Source organism: Prionailurus viverrinus, chromosome D1 (genome assembly GCF_022837055.1).
Source record: "Prionailurus viverrinus isolate Anna chromosome D1, UM_Priviv_1.0, whole genome shotgun sequence".
Classification (NCBI taxonomy): Eukaryota; Metazoa; Chordata; class Mammalia; order Carnivora; family Felidae; genus Prionailurus; species Prionailurus viverrinus.
The window spans coordinates 100,305,148-100,324,137 of NC_062570.1; the positions used below are offsets into that span (position 1 = coordinate 100,305,148).

Below are 18,990 nucleotides of genomic sequence, written 5' to 3' on the forward strand. Positions count from 1 at the left end.
AGATAACTCTCGCTTTCTAGGTAGTAGGACCAGCAGGAGGCAAGGTAGGAGATGGTGGCACAGCTTTTTACGAGAACTTGAGGTATGTCGATAATGTGGAGAAATGTACATGAAATGTGAGTTCTGCTTTTATGACTCACGGTTTCCTTACCGAAGGCATTGATTACATCTGTTGTTGAAAAAAAGGTGTGTATGTTGAAGAGCTCAGGAGAAAATAGAATAGAGAGGTAGAATGTACGAATTTGATATCTTCCCCGAATTAAATGGTTCCACCTAAGGAAACAAAGAAGAAAATCCACTGTTTATTTCTCTGTCTCCTTTGCTAATCTTTAAGCAATGTGAGACCAGGGAGCTTCTGTCTCTGTGTCCCTAGAATGTTAATGGGGGCTGGCATATAGAATGCAGTCAGTGAACATGGGGTGAACGAATGAGTTTCAGATCCAGCTACTTTGACAAATCACCTTACCTCTCTGGGCCCGTTTCCTTAACTCAAAATGGAGGCAGATTGCTATAGATAATCTCTAAGATTTTATCCTACCTTACGAGTGACCACGTATATCCCAATTGCTTGCTCTTGAGGCCCTGAAGTTCACACACATCTGTTTGGCTTTACCTGTTCACGCTCAGGCCAGCTCTGTGTCCTGCCCTGGAGAACCAGTTAAAACCCACAATCAGCCACCACTGAGTGAGTATGTGTCAGGGAAGACAATATACTAGGCATGGGAGGATGTGAAGTGTGTGTCCCCCCCCCCCCTTACCTTAGGAGAGAGTTTATCATCTAGCTAGAGAGATAAGGTAAACACATAGAAAAATAAGTTGCCTTAAGCTTGAGAGAGGGTCAGAATGCGAATGTACAGGGTAACCAGAAGAGCTACTCTGAGAAGCAGCTCTGTGGCCAGTGTGTGTGTGTGTGTGTGTGTGTATGTGTGTGTGTGTGTGTGTGTGTGTGTGTTTTATATTTAAGATTTTTTATTTTTAAATAATCTCTACACCCAACATGGGGCTTGAACTCATAACCTCGAGATCAAGAGTCTCATGCTCTACTGACTGAGCCAGCCAGGCGCCCCTGTGGCCAATGTGTTTTGGCCTCCAGTCACCATTCTCTGTCACCAATGGGCCCATATTGCAAGTTATTTTCTCCCTTGAATACCCTGTATTCATTCAGAGACATTTTGTTCCTTCCTATGTCATATCAGCCAAAGACTTCCAATTGGAAATTCAGACTAGCATCGAGAGATCCTGTGTTCTTCACACTGAGCTGATTGAAGTCTAGCCAAAGACAAAGAAACAAGCAAAGAAACAATGGCAATTATGATAGAGTTATCCTCTCTTGAACATTTGTCTTGTGCCAGCCATTATTTCATTGAATTCTCCTAAGTGTTCGAGGAGGGAACTGTTGTAAATCCCTATTTTCAGATGAGAAGATGAAACTTTAGCTTCGTGTTCAAGGTAGCAATTGTTGGAACTGGGACACAGAACCAGACCCAGACCACAGGCTCATGTTCTGTCCTGCTGTAAGCCTGTGCCTGCGGGTCTGTCCAGGGTAAATACATGATTTAGGACAGTGGTCGGCAAACTACGGTCTCGTGGGCCAAATCCACCTACCACTTAGTTTTGGGTGGCCTGTGAGCTAAGAGTAGGTTTTACATTTTTAAATGGTTGAAAAAAAATTCAAGAGAAGAAGAATATTTTATGACAGGTGAAAATTATATGAAACACAAATTTAATGCTTATAAATAAAGTTTGATTGGAACACAGCCATGGTCATTAGGTAACGCGTTGTCTGTGGCTGATTTGTTACTGCTATGGTAGTATGACCTGCAAAGCCTAAAATATATACTGTCTGGCCTTTTACAAAACGGCCTTTCACCAACATCTGATTTAGGGCATTCATTAGACTTTATGAGTTGTTGAAAATCACCTGTCACTTCCCATCTCTGTCTTTACAAGTCATGGACAGGCTCTGCTGGGCCAGCTCTCCCATAATCCAGTATTTTATGACTCAGAGTTCTCTTTTCATTGCCTGGATGTCAGATACAAGTGTCTACTTTGTGGCATCACTGACTTGATAATACCTGCCCCAGGTAATTTGCCAAGGTGCCATTTTATCAAAGATCAGTTTCTTGGAGAGGATGAAGGTATGGCTTTGCCTTGAAACCTTTTTTGGGGGTTGGTGATGGTTGTATTTAGCTTATTGTTAAAAGCTGACTGGAGAGGGGCACCTGGGCGGCCCAGTCGCTTGAGCGTCTGACTTTGGCTCAGGTCATGATCTCGCAATTCATGAGCTGAAGCCCTACATTGGGCTCCTTGCTGTCCGCACAGAGCCTGCTTCAGAAACTTTGCCCCCTTCCCCCTTCCACCCCTCCCCTGCTTGCATTCTCTCTCAAAAATAAATACAAACATTTAAAATAAAAAAGGTGATGGGAGGGGCGCCTGGGTGGCTCAGTCGGTTGAGCGACTGACTTCGGCTCAGGTCGTGATCTCACATACAGCTCGTGAGTTTGAGTCCCACGGTGGGCTCTGTGCTGACAGCTCAGAGCCTGAAGCCTGCTTCAGATTCTGTGTCTCCCTCTCTCTCCGCCCCTAACCCACTCGCATTCTGTCTCTGTCTCTCTCAAAAATAAATAAACATTAAAAAAAAATTAAAGAGAAAAAAGCTGATAGGGGAACAAAAAAACCATTGAAGTTTCCTGTGTTGTCTGGCTGTTTCAGTGATGTACTTTTTAATTAGAAGGGAATACTGTAGGCAGAAAAATCTGTGTAAGAACTGATCTGTCACCAGCACCTGTGAACTTTGAGGCCACCTTGAGACTGTTCTGGCACATGGGGAGAAGTAGGGCCTGAGTCCTGTGCCATCCACTAAATTGGGTCGACTCCACCCACAGTGTAGGGGAGTGGGGCTGATTGTGGGTTTGCAGAGAGCAAACCTGTGGCCTCAGTGCAGCTTTGGCTGGGGTGGGCAGGAGGGACCAAGAAGGCAGCCAGTCCGAGAATTGTAGCTCAAGTTCCTCTCATCACACGACAGAATCCAAGATGCCGGCTGGCCCGTCTCTGCTGTTCTTGCTTCGGTGTTAGCAGAAATACCTTCTGGTTCTGCTTTTTCTGTGCAAGCCAGCTTACCCCTCCCTGTGTGTCACCTCTCGGGCCCTCTGATCCCAGCTCCTGGGAGTGGTAGTAATTGGAATGATAGCTCACATCGCCTGTGCCCTCACTGTAGGTGAAGTATTTGCTGTGGATTATGTCACTTCAAATTGGCCACGGTAAACAGCAAATACTGTTTGTACCATTTACTTTTTCATTTTTCATTTAAAAAAAAATTTTTTTTTTCAACGTTTATTTATTTTTGGGACAGAGAGAGACAGAGCATGAACGGGGGAGGGGAAGAGAGAGAGAGGGAGACACAGAATCGGAAACAGGCTCCAGGCTCCGAGCCATCAGCCCAGAGCCTGACGCAGGGCTCGAACTCACGGGCCGCGAGATTGTGACCTGGCTGAAGTCGGACGCTTAACCGACTGCGCCACCCAGGCACCCCTCATTTTTCATTTTGTAATTAATTAATTCAATTAATTTTTTTGTTAGAGAGAGAGAGAGAGAAAGAATGTGAGCCAGGGAGAGGGGTAGGAGAGAGGTTTTTTTTTTTTTTTTTGTTTGTTTTTTGTGTTTTTTTTGGAGAGGAAGGGAGAGAGAGAGAATCCCAACCAGGCTCCACACTTAGTGTCAAGCCTGACGTGGGGTTCTATCCCACAACCCTGGGATCATGACCCTGAAATCAGGAGTCAGACGTTCAACCGACTCAACCTGAGCCGCCCAGGTGCCCCACCATTTACTTTTTTATTTGTGAAACTTATCAGACATACACAAATGAACTCCCATATACCCATGGCTCAGGTTCACTACTTATCAGTAGTTCACCCCACCCTTGCTTCTGGTGGGTGTGGTTATTGTCGCCAAAGGGGACGAGTGTCTCCCTCAGGTTCACGCAGTCAGTAGGGTTGGACTCCAGAAGCACGTCACTGTGCTGTCCCACCTCTCAAGGACTGACGTTTGTTGCTATGTATAGAGGACCTACTAAGTGCCCTTCATTCTCCACATCAAACCTACAGAGTAGCTGGTAACTTACAGGTGAAAGAATTCAAGGAGTGTGGCCTTAAGGCTCCTTGGCTAAGATGTGGTGGTTGCCAGGCTTCACATCCGAACCTGATGCCATGTCCTGTTGATTTTTGACCACACCCAGTTCTCTCTCCCCCTCAATGCCACCATGCGGTGGGGGGATCAGTGGGGTGGTGGTTTGGCTCATGGAAACCTCTGTTTGCAAAGCCTTGGAAGAACACAGAGTTACTTCAGTATGGTTCTGAGAGGGCGTGAAAAGCATCTGGGTCTGTGGAAATCACCACTGGCCCTGTGGCTTTTTGGCCAGAGTGAATAGATCGTGAAAGACCCCTTAGCTTTTCGTGGTCAGCTGAAGGCAAGGCTTGTGAAGGTGGAAGCTGGAACCTGGTGTCCTGATGTTTGGTCCTCTTCTAGGAGGAAGTGGGAGGGATGTGGGAGGCTGGGGAGTCAGGAAGGCGTAGATTATAGATACACCCAGCTGGGTGGGGTGAGGAAGGAAGGATTCCATGAGGAACTAGCCTGACCATCGCAAGCGCTTGGTGAGTGGTGGCTATTAGCTATTTTTGTCTACACCCTAAGGTGGATGGGCAGTGCAGGGAGGAATTGGTGGAAGTTTTGGAGTGGTTTTATTATTCAGATGTAAAAGTAGGAAATTAAAGTCTTTAATGAAGGATCAGAACTCTCCACCCTGGTTTTTGCGTCTTTTTGGAGGTGGTGGTGGCATTGGGAGGTAGGTTGAGCCGGGATGAGCAGAGAATTTAGGGGCAGGCAAACTGGTGCATTTTACATTCACAACATGTACATAATTCACATCTGGCATTGGCCAGAGATCTCTTCCTGAGAGAGAAACTTACAAAGTAAACAGGTCTTTAATAATTGCAACCCATGAATTTTGCAAGATGCCCTTCGATCAATAGTTAGAAACTCACATGTTTTCAGGGGCAGTTGGGAAGGTAAATAAATGGAATGGGCCGAATAATGAAAAATCACACTGCTTCTTGATCTTTCATATGCTCACGTTTGATAGAAAAAAGCCACAGATTGGGTACCGTGTTGCTTGGCAACTAGTATTTGCCCTCAGCATTGAGGTGATGCTGGTTGGGAGTGTGGTGAACTCGTAGGACTTAACCCACCAAAAGGGGAAGCTGACACTCAGATCCAGTTAATTGCTTCAATGTGACCGGGTCAGAAAGCCAGATCTTATTATTATTATTTTTTTTAGAAGCTAAAAATTAAGATTTAAAAAATGCTAGGACTCCTGATTTTCACACTTTGTACCTTCTATATATACAATTTTTATTTGTCGGTTATCTATCAATAAAGTTGGAAAGCCCAATGGGGAAAAATAGAGCCGTGTTCTAAGGGACATAAATTAAATAAAACAAAACAGAACACTGTGGATTGAGTAAAACACGTCAGCGGGCGGGATTTGGACAATGACGCTCCCATTTAGGCCCTTCAGATGTATCCTACAACGTGGAGAAGGGGTTCAGACAGGGGTTTGGAGCTTGCACCCTCACCTTCCCTTGAGATGAGGAGATGAACCCTTGCAAGGAGTCTACAGATTTGTGCTTTAGCCTCTGTGCTGGGTGATCTGAGTCCAGTTGCTGAACCATTCTGGGACTCACTTTCTCCCTTCATAAAGTCAAAGTTTGAAAACTAGTGTTTTCAAACCGTGTTCCTTGAGTTCCATCAGGGGGTTCCGTAAGTGTTTCATTAAAATAAGATACCTTGAACTTTAAAATAAATACATAACAAAACATTGCTTCCATCCAAGTATACATATATGTGCATATACATGTATATATTTAGATATGTGTGAAATGTGAGACTTTATACATGTAGTTCTTCAGAAGATTCCTCTCGAAATAATAGTTCTGCTGCTAAAAATACCCATGGAAACTTCTGGCCTGGGATTTCCTCAGCTCTGCGTCTCAAAGTTCACATAGCCTCACCAAAATAGCCCCTCTGGTTACTTTGTGTTCTGTGCAATTGGAAGAGTTCATCATGCCTCCAGCTGTCCCAGGAGGGAAGAGATGAGCCAGCTGGTCTATGCAAGCTGGTTGGTGCCCATCCCTTCCATCGGAACCGCACCTGGCTTTTTTGGGACACAGGGTTCTGGATTTTGCTGACCCTTCTCTGCAATCCCTTTCGATGACAGCATCAAGTTCAGAGAGTCACCTATTTGCAAAGGAGGCAGAGTAAGCCAGCTCCTTCTCGCCTTTGCCACGCTGCCTGTCCCTTGCCTTTTGGTCTCTAGGGTGGAAACGGATGCCCAGCATGCATGCCACCTCCCAAAGCCACACTTGTCTTCTGGGGAGTTTCCCATAAAGATGTTTACTGCCTGGCTTCTGGGTTCAGAGGGAGAGCCCATCCCATCGACCATTTTCATGATCAGTGATGTACCTTTCAGGGACCAGTTTTATAGTGCGCTGTTGGGGGTGATTTTCACCAGGGAGATAAATGAGAGTTAGGAAGAATGATGGCCTTTCAGAATTGAGATCCCTCCATGCACCAAATCCCATAAAATGCTGTTTGATTTAAAAAATTGCTTGAAGCAGTTCACATTTTAGTTAATTACGTCAGTGGGTAAAAATAACTATTGTCATATGGTGCGTGGGCTTGGTTTTAGAAGGATAAAGAGTCTATTGTTACCCATTGTGTTATTCAGCCACTTATTATCCATCCCTAAAAACCAAACGTGTATAATGGAAAACCTGAAGATTTGTCACTTGCTAAAATCCAGGCCGCTCTGTGAATTTACCCTCAGACTCTGCTCTTTTCGAGAGCAGTGCAGGAGCCTTCTTAATGGAGTCCGTTTAAATGCGTTGCTAGGACCTGTCCCCAACACCCTTGGCAGGCAGGGGTTCGTGGCCGGCAGCCCTGGAGTCACTTGGGTCCCATAGTCTCAGTGGAGACTTGCTCAGGGACAAGCCAACTGAGTGCTCCTGGGAGGGGTTAAGGTACAGAACTTCCAAGTCAGATAGACCTGGGCTAGAATCTTAGGTTTACTAGCTGTTAAGATGCTGGATCAGGACCTTCAGTTTTCCGGGGCTTAGTTTCTCCATCTGGAAAATGGGGATGAACACCGTTAGTGCCTCCTGGGATTGCTGTAAGGCTAGTTGAGAGCTCAATCAGTATCGTAACAAGTAGAGTCAACCAGCATTAAGTGCCTGCAGGGAGTCCCTCTTTAGGTGGTGTTTCTACCACTCTTCCCTGACACATCGCCCTCAAGCCCCTTCAGACCCAAGTTCACAGTGTCCTTGGGCACCCCCTGCCTGGTTAGTGGGGTGGCTCCACATTGCACTGTCACGTGCTTTCCTGCCTCTTTTGTTTGGAGAGTCGGAACCGCCTTAAGTGCCCTCGGTATCTTGTTGCGGTGCAGGGTCTGGGGCAGGGTGGGTTGGGGTGGGGGGAAGGCCTGGGTGGCAAGGACTGAAAGGGGCTCAGAATCTGGAAGCAGCTGGGGGCTGGAGCTTTCCTGAAGGTCATCAAGGGAGAAGGTCATCAAGGATGCTGACAGGTGGCAGCTTCAGGGGTTAGTTAGGTGAGGTGGAAGACAGCTCTTAGGCTGGGAATCCAGAATCCTTGTTTTGTTTGAGCCTCAGGGAGATCTCAGATGTGGGATCTGTGTTATGTATATCCTTCCACTATTTAAAAGTGATGAACTGGATGGTTTGGTGAGACCGTTACAACCCCCCCACTCCCCACTCATGACTGTTGGGGACAGTTGAACCTAAACCTCTTGGTCACCATGCTGGGCTGTGCTTACCATAGTCACAGGCTCTCAGAGGTGAGGGGACATGAGCCCTGTGGTGTGGATCCTTTGTGCACCCCTGCAGACCCTTGCCTGCTCATCTCCACCTTCCCTGCCACTGGGAGGAGGCTGACCTCCATGGGCTACGTCAGTGGATGCCCTTGACTTCTCCCAGATAGAGATGGGGGAGGGGCAGTCCCTCAACCCTTTTCCTTTCTTTCCCCATTGCTGCTGCCTTAGGATTCTTGCCCATCCCTTATTGGCTCCACTTACCCCCACCCCCACTCTTGTAAAGAGACTCTTAAACTGTGTTCAGTCCCCCCCCCCCCCACCCCGGTTGAGTGTGCCCATTTGTCCCTTTCAGGATCCTGGTGAATATTAGCATGTTTTAGAAAGAATAATGTAGTGGTTCTATTTATTTTTCACCGTGCGTGCGTTGTAGGGAGAGGCTAGAGGAGGGGCAGCCAGGGGTGTGGATGAAGAAATAGGGCCTGGCTGTCACCTCTGGTGTTCATCACAAAGGGCCCTGATTTACGTGTTGGCCTTTTATCCTCCAAATGAGGGATTATGGGTAGAGTCACAGTGACGCTCTGACAGGATTGAAGGGAAAATATACTGCAACAGATATTACCCTCTTCTGGCACTTTTAAAATTTTTGAAAGTGTATACCGAGCACTTCAAAAAATGAATATGGCCTGAGTTTTTCTGAGCCCTAGGAGGAGGCTGCTTCTGTTATTTAGGGCTTGGGGTTAAGAGGATTTGGTTTATGGCAGCCACAGTATGGAAGGGGGGAAGTCAAAGATGCTTTGGGCGAGGAAGCATCTTTAGGACCTGGCTACTGAGTGTACCGGTGGAGGGCGAAGGGAGGGAGGGGTCAGGTTATTCTGGTTATAGCCTGGGAGACAGGTTTAATGGGGCATTTACAGGGAGACTTGGAGAGAAGAGAATCCATATGTGTGTGCTTTGCTGTGAATGTAGGAGTAAAATTTACATGTAGAGGAGCTGGGGAGAATTTCAAAGTTTTAGGTAAATGCAGCTAATGACATCCTGTGATTTAGGTGTTGAGTAGAAAGAATCCACTGTTCAGAGTGGACCACTGATGTAATGGCTGCAGCTTTGGCTGTGTTGTGTTGGCATTGAGGGCAATGTTAATAGTTTGGTCTTCCGGGGGTCCTGGAAGAGGATCCTTATGCCTGGAACTATAGTTTCAGGACCGGTGGTAGTTTCCAAAGAGAACGGGAACTTTGTTTGGCTCATCACATCGGCATAACCAAAGTGAAACAGGAACACATTCGGGGAGGGGAGTGATGAATAAGGCTGGAAGGCTCAACAGCCGGGGTCTGCTTCTCGGAAACGAGTCTGGAGGTGACTCTGCTATTCAGTGTAGGATGGTCAGTTAATACCAGCCATCTGGTTGACCAGTAGGTTTCTACTGAGCCTGGGGAGTCGAGGTCAGCAGACTTTGAAGTCTGTGGCAGAATTGAAGATAGTATCATACTCCTTTTTTTTTTTTTTTTTGTATGTCCGTATGTCTTCCTCTTAAATCAGTGAGCCTAATCTCTCATCTCAGTGATTGCTTCATTTGCCCAGCCATGGGGGCCTGGAGAAGTCTTGGGTCATATGTATGGGGGATTTTGTAGAGGAGTAGTGATAAAGGAGGGTGAGCTATGAGTACTCCATCTGTGTCTACATCCCAGGAGAGAAGGGGTTGGGGAAGCTTAGTGAAAGTGGTTGAGGTTGAGGTAGAAATCAAGACCTGTGTTCGGGTTTTGGTGCTTCCTCACTGGCTATGTGTCCTTGAGTAAGCTGCTTTCTACCTCTGGGCCTCAGTGCCTACCTCTGTAACTGAGCTGTTGCTCATTCATTTAAATGCTTTGCAGATATGAGTTTCAGATTGCCCGTTGGTTTTGTCAGTAGGATCTGAGCCTTGGTGTTGTCATCTGTAAAATGGAAATGAAAGTACCTTGCAGAGTTGCTCTGAAGATTTAAAGATGATGGTGATAGCAATAGCTGTTAAAGACATGACTTACTTTCATCCTTACTACAAGGCAGGCATGATTATCATCCCTGTTTACAGATGTAGCCCCGGAGGGACAGAGAGGTTAAGGTCTCTGCCCAAAGTCACAGAACCAGTAAATGGTGAAACTGAATGATTTCCCCCTGGGCAATCTGATTCCAGATCCTAAGCTTTTAACTGTGATTCCACGACTCTGCTCAGACAAGGGATGTAGAAAGCACACCTCAGTGCCTGGCACACAGTAGGTGTCCAGGAAACTCGAGTTCCTTCCTTTTTATCCTCAGAATGCGAAAGTGGAAGTTGCCCAGAGCGCCTTCGGTCAGGCAGTTTTGCCCAGCTCAGCTTTCTAATTTCCAGTTCATGGTGCTTTCTCCCTTTTCTTCTTTTCTTTTCTTTTCTTTTCTTTTCTTTTCTTTTCTTTTCTTTTCCTTTTTCTTCTCATTTTTCATTTCATTTCATTTCATTTCATTTCATTTCATTTCTTTTTTTTGAGAGAAAGAGGCAGAGAGAAAGAATCTTAAGCAGGCTCCACGCTTAGTGGGAACCCCGACTCGGGGCTCAGTCCTACAACCCTGAGATCATGACCTGAGCAGAAATCAAGAATCAGATGCTCAACTGACTGAGCCACCCAGGTGCCTCCTTTTCTCCCTTTTCTAATTTTGCAAATCTTCTTTCCAAAACCTCCCTATTTATTACCGTCCTCTTCTCCCCCACCTCCCGCCTCTTCCTTCAGGAAGCTTTCTTTCCCTTCTTCCTTCTAGTGGCTGAACTTGATCATACAAAGTTACCTTCCTACTATCTTAAAAAAAAATTGAGATGAAATTCACGTAACATAAAATTAACCATTTAGAAGAGTATAGTTCAGGGGCACTTAGTACATTCAGCGTGTTGTGCAACCACCACCTTTATGTAGTTCCAAACATTTTTATTACCCGAAAGGTGACCCTGTACCCGTTAGCAGTCATGCTTCCTTTTCCCTCTTGCTAGCCCCTGGCGACTACTGGTCTTCTCCCAGCCTGTTTCTATGGATTTCCCTTTTCTGGACATTTCCTGTAAGTGAAATCAACATATAGGCCTCTATGTCTGGCTTCAATTTCATGTAGCATAATGTTTCTGAGGTTTATCCACGTTGTAGCATGTACCAGAATTTCACTCCTTTTTATGGCTGAATGGTATTCCCTTGTATGGCTGTATAGCATGTGGCTTATCCATTCATCTGTCAATGGACATTGGGTTGTCCTCCACCTTGGCTATTGTGAATAGTGCTGCTGTGACACCCACTCCTTTTTATGAAGCTCTACTCCCTCATTCAGCTTGGGTTCAGGGGCTGTGACTTCTGGCATCCCCTGAGTCCTAGCCACAGGGCAGGCTCACTCATAACCCTCTTATGGATGGGTCTGCTGAAGCTAGGAGGGAGACGCCTGGGAGCCTCGGATGAGAAGGGGACAAACATTGGAGTCTGATGTGCCGCTGGCAGCAGGCTTGGCCGTGCAAGCTAAATCTAGCTCAGTTTCTGCCCCTGGGGGAGGTAGGGAGGAGAAGAGAGTTTTATCTCCAGCCTCAAGCACCTGTTTTCATCTCTCCTTCCTGTGCCTGGGGCAAGTGACACCAGCCGGGGAAACTTAGTTGTGTGACCTCGGGTTGTGTACTCTGAGCCCTTGTGTCCCCATCTGTAAAGTGGGGAGTATAATTTCTATTTTATAGGGTTGTTTTGGGGAGTCAGTAAAATGGAAAGCTTCCTTCTTTTTCTATCAGGATTTAGGGTCTCTGGGTTAGGGAGCAGTTGTGGAAGGGCATTTGAATACAGGATGATTTCTCTGGATGCCTTCTTGATTAGTCATCACTAGAGTTCTTCTGGATCCTCTTAGAAAGGGAAGGACCAGAGGTTACTCTCATTGTGTTTAGCTGGTACTGCTGGGAAGTTGTCCCCAGCTTCCTCTTTTCTGCAGTTAACTTTCATGGTTGGTGTGTGAACCTGTTTCACCTCCTGGTACAAGTAGGCTTGGAGCTAATTTTAGAAGGATGAGTTTTCTGTTGATTGTATTGTATTGTTTTATTTTATTTTATTTTATTTTATTTTATTTTATTTTATTTGAGAGAGAGTGAGCGAACATATGAGCAGGGGAGAGGGGTAGAGGGAGAGAGAGAATCTTAAACAGGCTCCATGTTCAGTGTGGAGCCCAATCTCACAATGGTGAGATCACAACCTGAGCCAAGGTCAAGAGTCAGACGCTTAACTGACTGAGCCACCCAGGTGCCTGGATTGTATTATTTTAAAAACTAATCACAGAGTTTCTCCCATGCTAGGTGTCTTGTGGGGGTGTTGTTTGCAAGGGTCTTTTTCTCCTGTGATCAGTGCAAAAGTTTAGGGGTCCGGCAGACCGGGGCTTACATCCTGGTTTTACTTCTCCCTGACCAGCTCTGTGACGCTGGACGACAGATCATTGGCCTTTCAATTTCTTCATCTGTAAAAATGAGGGTTCACGCGAAAACTAGCTACCTTTGTTGTTATTGTGCCAACCAGTGTTCTTTTGGTTTTAAATATTAGACAACCCCAAATGAAAGGGGGGTTGCATCTCCCTAGGCAAGAAGGCTTGCGGTAGGACAAGTGTACGATGGGTTGATTTAGTAGCACGAGGATCCTGGTGTTTGCCCCTTTCTCCTCATCAACCATCCTCAGCAGGTAGGCGATTTCTCCCTTCCTTGTCACACCGAGGCTGTAGCAGCTCCAGGCATCACGGGCAGATCCGATGAAGTGCGGCAAACTAGGATGGCGTTTTCTTCCATGTAATTCCTTCTTCTTAGTGAGCAAGCTTTTCCCTCGGAAGCCCCCTAATGGACTTCTCTTGTGTCCCTTTGTCTCATGTTTTAGTCTGGGCTTTTTAGGTCCCCCGGGTCCTGAGGAAAGGATTGAAGTGTTGACGCTTTATTTAGGAAGTCAGGCCCAGTGAGGTCAAGATGAAGGAAAAGAAGGGGGAGTGAGGCCAGGGAAGATGGAAGCCGTGTGATCGTTTCACGCTGAGCCGCGAAGATACATGGCTGGTGTGTTTGTGCGGCACATTGAGGGGGGCTGCCGGGAGAAACTGTACCCCGATTTGTCAGGAACACTCTTCACTTCGCTTGCTGGAGTTTTTGGAGGGTAGAAGGAAGAAAGGTTTTGACATTGATAGCTTTTGAAATTGATATTTATTTTATTTTATTTTATTTTATTTTAAAATTTTTTAACGTTTATTTATTTTTGAGACAGAGAGAGACAGAGCATGAACGGGGGAGGGTCAGAGAGAGGGAGACACAGAATCTGAAACAGGCTCCAGGCTCTGAGCTGTCAGCACAGAGCCCGACGTGGGGCTCGAACTCACGGACCGCGAGATCATGACCTGAGCCAAAGTCGGCCGCCCAACCGACTGAGCCACCCAGGCGCCCCTGAAATTGATATTTAAACCTTCCCTAAGTCCTGGTATATTTCTCACCAGTTGCTTTACATCAGGAGGCAGGGTGGCCGGTGGTTAAGGACATGGCCCGTGAGTCAGACTGCCTGGGTTCAAATCCAGACGCTGCAGCTCACTGGCCCACGAGGGACCTGCTCCTACATTTAGGGTTATTGGGAGGATTGAGTGAGTTAATGTCTGAAAGCACTTGAACAGTGCCTGACAAGTCAGGCTCTGTGCATATTGATGGTGACCCTTGCCCTCTAGAACTCAGAGCTGTTTGTCCCATGTAATGATCATCAGCCAGTCAATGCTTACTGAGTCTAGGGCTGTATAGGACACAGATCGAAAGGCACAGACACTCTTGCCTTCTGTGTACGCCCTCCTCTGACTTTGGCCTTCCGTGTACGCCCTCCTCTGACTTCCTTCTGCGAATGGTACCTACCTTAGGGGCACCTTCCATCTGTCCTGTCATTTGATTCAACGGTCTCTCTCAGCCGTGAGCCCCGCAGGGCACAGAGGCTGTCTGTCTGTCTTAGCTCTGGGGCTTTACACTGCACTTGGCACCTGCAGGCGCTTGAGAATTGCTTAGTCAATGACCTGTCAGTACTTTCTACTCTACCTTGAAGGACTTATTTACAGACATGTCTTATTCCCCTTGCTTTCCTAAAAGCAGTTAGAGACCAGGCCCCGATCGTCAATGTTTGTAGGCGCTGTTTGGGTGGATGGTTGACTGCATGAATCCCAGTTCAGGATACAACACGTAGAGGCATATATGAAGATATGAAGAGATAATAACACTGCAGAGGGCTGGGACAGGCCATTTTAGGGTCTTGAGGTCAGGTAGTTTATGTTTTCCAACTGCTGGGTGGAAAAAAAGAAAAAAAAAAGAAAAGAAAAAGCTTGCTGCCTGTGCTGACTTGCTTAGCAACCTGCTCCTCGTCTTTCTCTCTCCTGTGGTCCATCCAGGGACTAGTGGATTGATGCCTGGCATGGATGGTCGGCAGGGGCTGGAGGCAGGAAGATGAGCTGAAAGAGTGTAGGCCTGAGACGAAGAGGGGCTTGAGGGGGTAGGGTGGGGGTGGAAATGGAAAGCATGGGGGGGCGGTGGGTGGGTGGGTAGGAAAGGAGAAGCAACAGGTGTGGGCCCTGAATTTCGTGGGGTGTGAAGAGTGAGGAGGAAGACTCCGCTTCCTTTGGGGATTGGTGCCTGGGCCCCTGGAAGATAGGGTGCCGAGCAGATCTTTTTTTCCATCTGCGTAACCCGTGAGATGAAAGTGAATGTTGTCTTTGCCTTCTCCATTTGGTAAGCCCGAAGGATATTTCCTTTGGGTTGGGTTGAGTGCTTAGGCTCCTGGCCGTGTCCCGCCTTGGCCTTGCTGTAGGACCTTGGGCAAGTGTTTTTCCACCTGTAGGCCTTAGGGGATTACTTCCTTTCCAAAACAAGAAGCTCATTCTTTCCTTTAGTGTCATTTACTGAGTGCCTACTGTATGCACCATTCTAGGCAAGGGCACAGATGAGGTTTCTGTTCTCATGGAGCATACATTTTCGTTGGAGGAGGCTGAAGATAATTGAGGTAAATTGCCAAGGAGGAAACATACTAGTGATGTGATGGAGAGTGAGAGGTGCTAATTTCCGCTGGTTGGTTGGAGAAGGACTGCCTGATGAGGTGGCATTTTAGGCCATGACACAGGAAGGTCTGGGGCAGAGTATTTTTGGAGAAAGGAATCAATGTGTAAAGGCTGTAAGAGAGAACCAGCCTCAGGAACAATGAGAAGGGTGTGATGAGATCATGGGAGATATGTAGACTGTGGTTAAGACTTGGGGTTTTATTTAAGGGTGATGGGAAATTGGAGGACATTTTTTCCACTAGAATCCCTTTTGATTATTTTCCTCTTTACGAAGGCCATACTTTTAAAAATCCTGTTAACCAAAAAAGTGTGCTTACTAAACAATAGATGTACAACTTTAAATTATTTTAGGTTTTTAAAGTATGGGGAAATAATTTATGGATCATGATGCGTATCTTTGAGGCTCCTCCGGGTATCTAAAGGTGGCAGATTGAGACACTCAACTGAATAATCTTGAAGGTTCCTCTGTTTCAAGCATTCATGCTTCCCAAAGCTGCATGCCATGTAATTAAAAAAAAAAAAAAAAAAAAAAAAAAAAAAAAAAAAATTACGCCACCTACCGACAGAAGGAAGAAGGTGAATTTTTGCACAAGGAAAATCCCAAACCCAGTAGATTTCTTCGGTTGTGCACCTGGCTTTACATTCTGTACGTGCGACCTGAAAATGGCTGTGGGGAAGGGGTGTTATGGTCCTGCTTTCCTTTTTGCTTCCCTAGAGAATCTTGATTGTGCGTCTATGTCCCTGTGCATCCATTCATGATGCAGTGGCAGGGGAGAGGGCTGACCTGGGAGCTGCCCCAGTATTGGATGTATGTGTGGGGAAGAGCACTGGATGGCTCGGCCTCCATATAACTGAGTTAATCCATTGTTTGTAACTGACCTCTGGTTTCACTGAGTTCCTTTATTCAGTGTCCCCACACCCTAGTCCCTGCCAGTAGGCCTTTTTTAATGTAGTCGTTAACACCCCATCCCTATCATTAAATTCTCAACTGCTTTATTCCTGATTTGCATTTTCCGTGGCTGAATGAATGCACTGACTTCCGTTTTTTTTTTTCTGTTACAGATGGTGTGCGCAGGTGACGGTAAGTAGCACTTCCCTGTCTTCTCTTGTGTTGTTCGTTATCGCCCCCTGCTGGACATAGCATCATTAACAGCAATGTGAAAATCACAGAAAATGCAAATTTGTTCAAACTCTTAGTTTCCAGTTTTATTTTAGAAGTGGGGTGAGTGTGGAAACAGCACGGGAAAGAAAGAATTCAATCATTTGCGCAACTTTGACAAAAATTTTCTATTTTCTGTGATTTTTACTTTCCCCAGCCTACATCTGTGGGTGATTTTTTAAAGACTTTGTTGTCACAATGCAGTATGATTTATATTTATTTTATGTGCTGTTTTCCTATACATATTTTTTGGGGCTGATACATTGCTCCATGATTTTTAAAAGTGATATACAGGGTGTATGTAACCTTTGGAAAACCAGACGTAACCTCCTATATATTTTGCTTCCGTGTGGAGGGCTGAGTTCCAGTTGCTAACTAGTGTTGGCCCATTGAAGTTCTCCCTAGTCTAGAGTAGAATGAGAAAACTAAGACTATGATAGTAAGATTTAAGTGATGCTAAACATATTTAGTTGAAAGCACCATATATTCTGGGATTATGTCCTTACTATTTTTTTGGTCATTATTTGTTTCTATAAGAAATAAATATAACCGTATTTGGTAGTTAAAAAAATGTACCTTTTAGCATAAATAAAAATTGGTAGCTCTTGTCTGTCCTCAAAATTTGGGGACTTTTTTTTTTTTCCTGATTGGTAAGATCCCAAGGTTTGTGAACCATAGAGATAAAATAATTAGAATGTTCTTCCAGTGCCAGGCCAAGGGGGCAGATCTTGCTGAAACCTTGTAATAAAGGCAATCTCAGTTAATAACAGTGATTCTGCAAGGTCTGTACAAACAATGAGAAGAGCTCCGCAGTTGCTTTTTCTTGCTTGTTAATCAGTTTGGTAAATAAACTGGTAGGTACCTTGTGTAGACTTGAATCATCGGTGCCAAAGAAGAAAACTTATGTGCATGGAGAAAAGGGGGCAAAGGGGAGATGAGAGAACTGTGATCCGTTTTAAAAATCATAATGAAAACCTGTTGTACAGCAAGTGTATAGTGGGAGGTGCCATTTTATTAGTTTGTGTGACCGCCGTATCTGACTGCTCAAATCAGTCACAGTTTATCACTGAAAAGTTTCCTGGTGTCTTACTGAGATGGATTTCAGTGGCTGTAGATGTGACTGATACCAGATCACAGCTGAAGCCTAGAACATGGGAAAGAAAAATGAAATGCAAACTAAAAAGTCTGTGAACCATTGCTCTAAAATGATTAGAATGTTCTCCCAGGGCTTTGAGTAAAATCACATGCTAATGACCAACAGGATGGGATTCTGAACTCAGATTTTTTTGCAATGTCCAAATCCAGTGACTTTGGTTACCATATTATAAAAATAATCCTTTATGTTAAAAATAGTTTATTAGAGCTGCCAATAGAGGAACTCCAGAATGGGAGGCTTTAAGGGACTGATTCTAGGTCACAGAGGTAAGGGACAGAGTGGGCCCGTATGTCTGGTTCTGAATTCGAAGACCAGCCCTTTTCTCCTTATGTTATTCTGTCTCATGCCATCTTTGTGCCCCCAAATGGCGGAGCTTCCTCCTAGTATCAGGGTTTGGCAAGAAAGTTATCTTCTGCACCATGTAAAACCTCTCCACACACAGTGTTTTCTAAGAACGGCGAGAGACTCATTTAGCATCTTAACGTCTTTTTTTGTATCAGCTCCTGTATAGATTTAATCTGTATTCAAGTGACAGCCAACATTGCCAATCTCTGTCATTTTGGTCTCTGTTTTGCAGCCTTCTGTTTCACTAACACACACGCATGTATGTGTGTGTGTGTGTGTGTGTGTGTGTGTGTGTGTGTGTGTATATATATATATATATATATATATATATAAATAAATAAATATAAATGTATCTACAGTTAGTTTGTGGGGAGAAAGTCCAGGAGGAGAAATAGAGGGAAATGAAATTCTGTGATTGCACAATTCACTTCTGAAAAGTAGAGATGCAGAGCAGTCCTGACTCTTATATTTCTTTTTTAAATATAATTTTTTCTTTCCTCTTTTGGGAAACCATATTAAAATAGAATCCTTGTTTGTGTCTGACGTTGAAGCTGTGTCCATCAGTCCAACCAGTGTGGCCCCAGCATGGACAAACACAGACTCAGCTGCTTCTACGTACACGCACACAGAAGGTGAAGGTCAAGCTGGGGATAACACCACAGGCTTTAGCCCAACAGCTTCATACACATCCTTCACCACTTCAGAAACAGTCAGTAAGACTTGGGCAGATTCCACGGTCGCAAATGATGTGACAGGTAAGATGAGCTCCCAGGAATGATCGTGAGACGTTCCTTTTCACCCTGTATCCTAGAGCCTTGTCCATTCACGTTGCCTGTGGGGGAGAGATTGGTTTTCGTTAATGGTGGAAGGGGAGGAGAAAAGATGCCATATTGGTTCAAGCCCAGGAGTTCAGGTGATACCTGAATCATTACCTGATCAATGCGGATCATTTGGTATTCAGGTCTTGGGTGCTTTGGGAGGTTTTAAGTAGGTCCACTTTTAAAAATCTTTTGCTATTATTGGCTAGTATTTGCTTTTCTGCTAAGACTTGGGAGCAGTGACCCCATTAGACATGTGTCTTGATGGTGTCTGTAATTAGTAGGCTTTTCTTAAGCCCGGCAGGGAAGTTAATGCTGTTTATATTCTCAGGAGTATTTGCCGGGCCTGGAAGTTTGGTGTGCTTTATAGAAGAGCGTGTGTTTCAAATGAAATGATAGCCCAGTGACACTCGCTTAGGTTTAGATTTTTATTTAGCTTAGATGTCAGTACCCTGAGGCACGTGTTATAGCTGCAGATTTAGCTCTCTCCCTTTTTTTTTTAAGCAGAAAAGAATCAAAAGTACAAAAAAGAGACAAGAAGCTCTTTTAAGCTGGGAAGAACCAAACA

The 18,990-nt window shown here is 45.3% G+C and overlaps 1 protein-coding gene across 3 annotated transcripts in view; it reads left to right on the forward strand.

Annotated features, from left to right (window-relative positions):
- The first annotated feature begins 14,446 nt into the window (after window positions 1-14,446).
- The window catches only part of PTPRJ (protein tyrosine phosphatase receptor type J), a 56,809-nt gene continuing 52,265 nt past the window's right edge, over window positions 14,447-18,990 (forward strand). For 2 of the 3 annotated variants that reach the window (XM_047823899.1, XM_047823900.1), the window contains exons 1-2: window positions 14,447-16,025; window positions 18,129-18,359. In XM_047823899.1, coding sequence (XP_047679855.1) covers window positions 15,968-16,025; window positions 18,129-18,359 — 289 coding nt within the window. In that variant the 5' untranslated portion in view covers window positions 14,447-15,967. The remainder of the gene's footprint in view (window positions 16,026-18,128; window positions 18,360-18,990) is intronic. The other variant, XM_047823901.1, reaches the window with a different exon arrangement.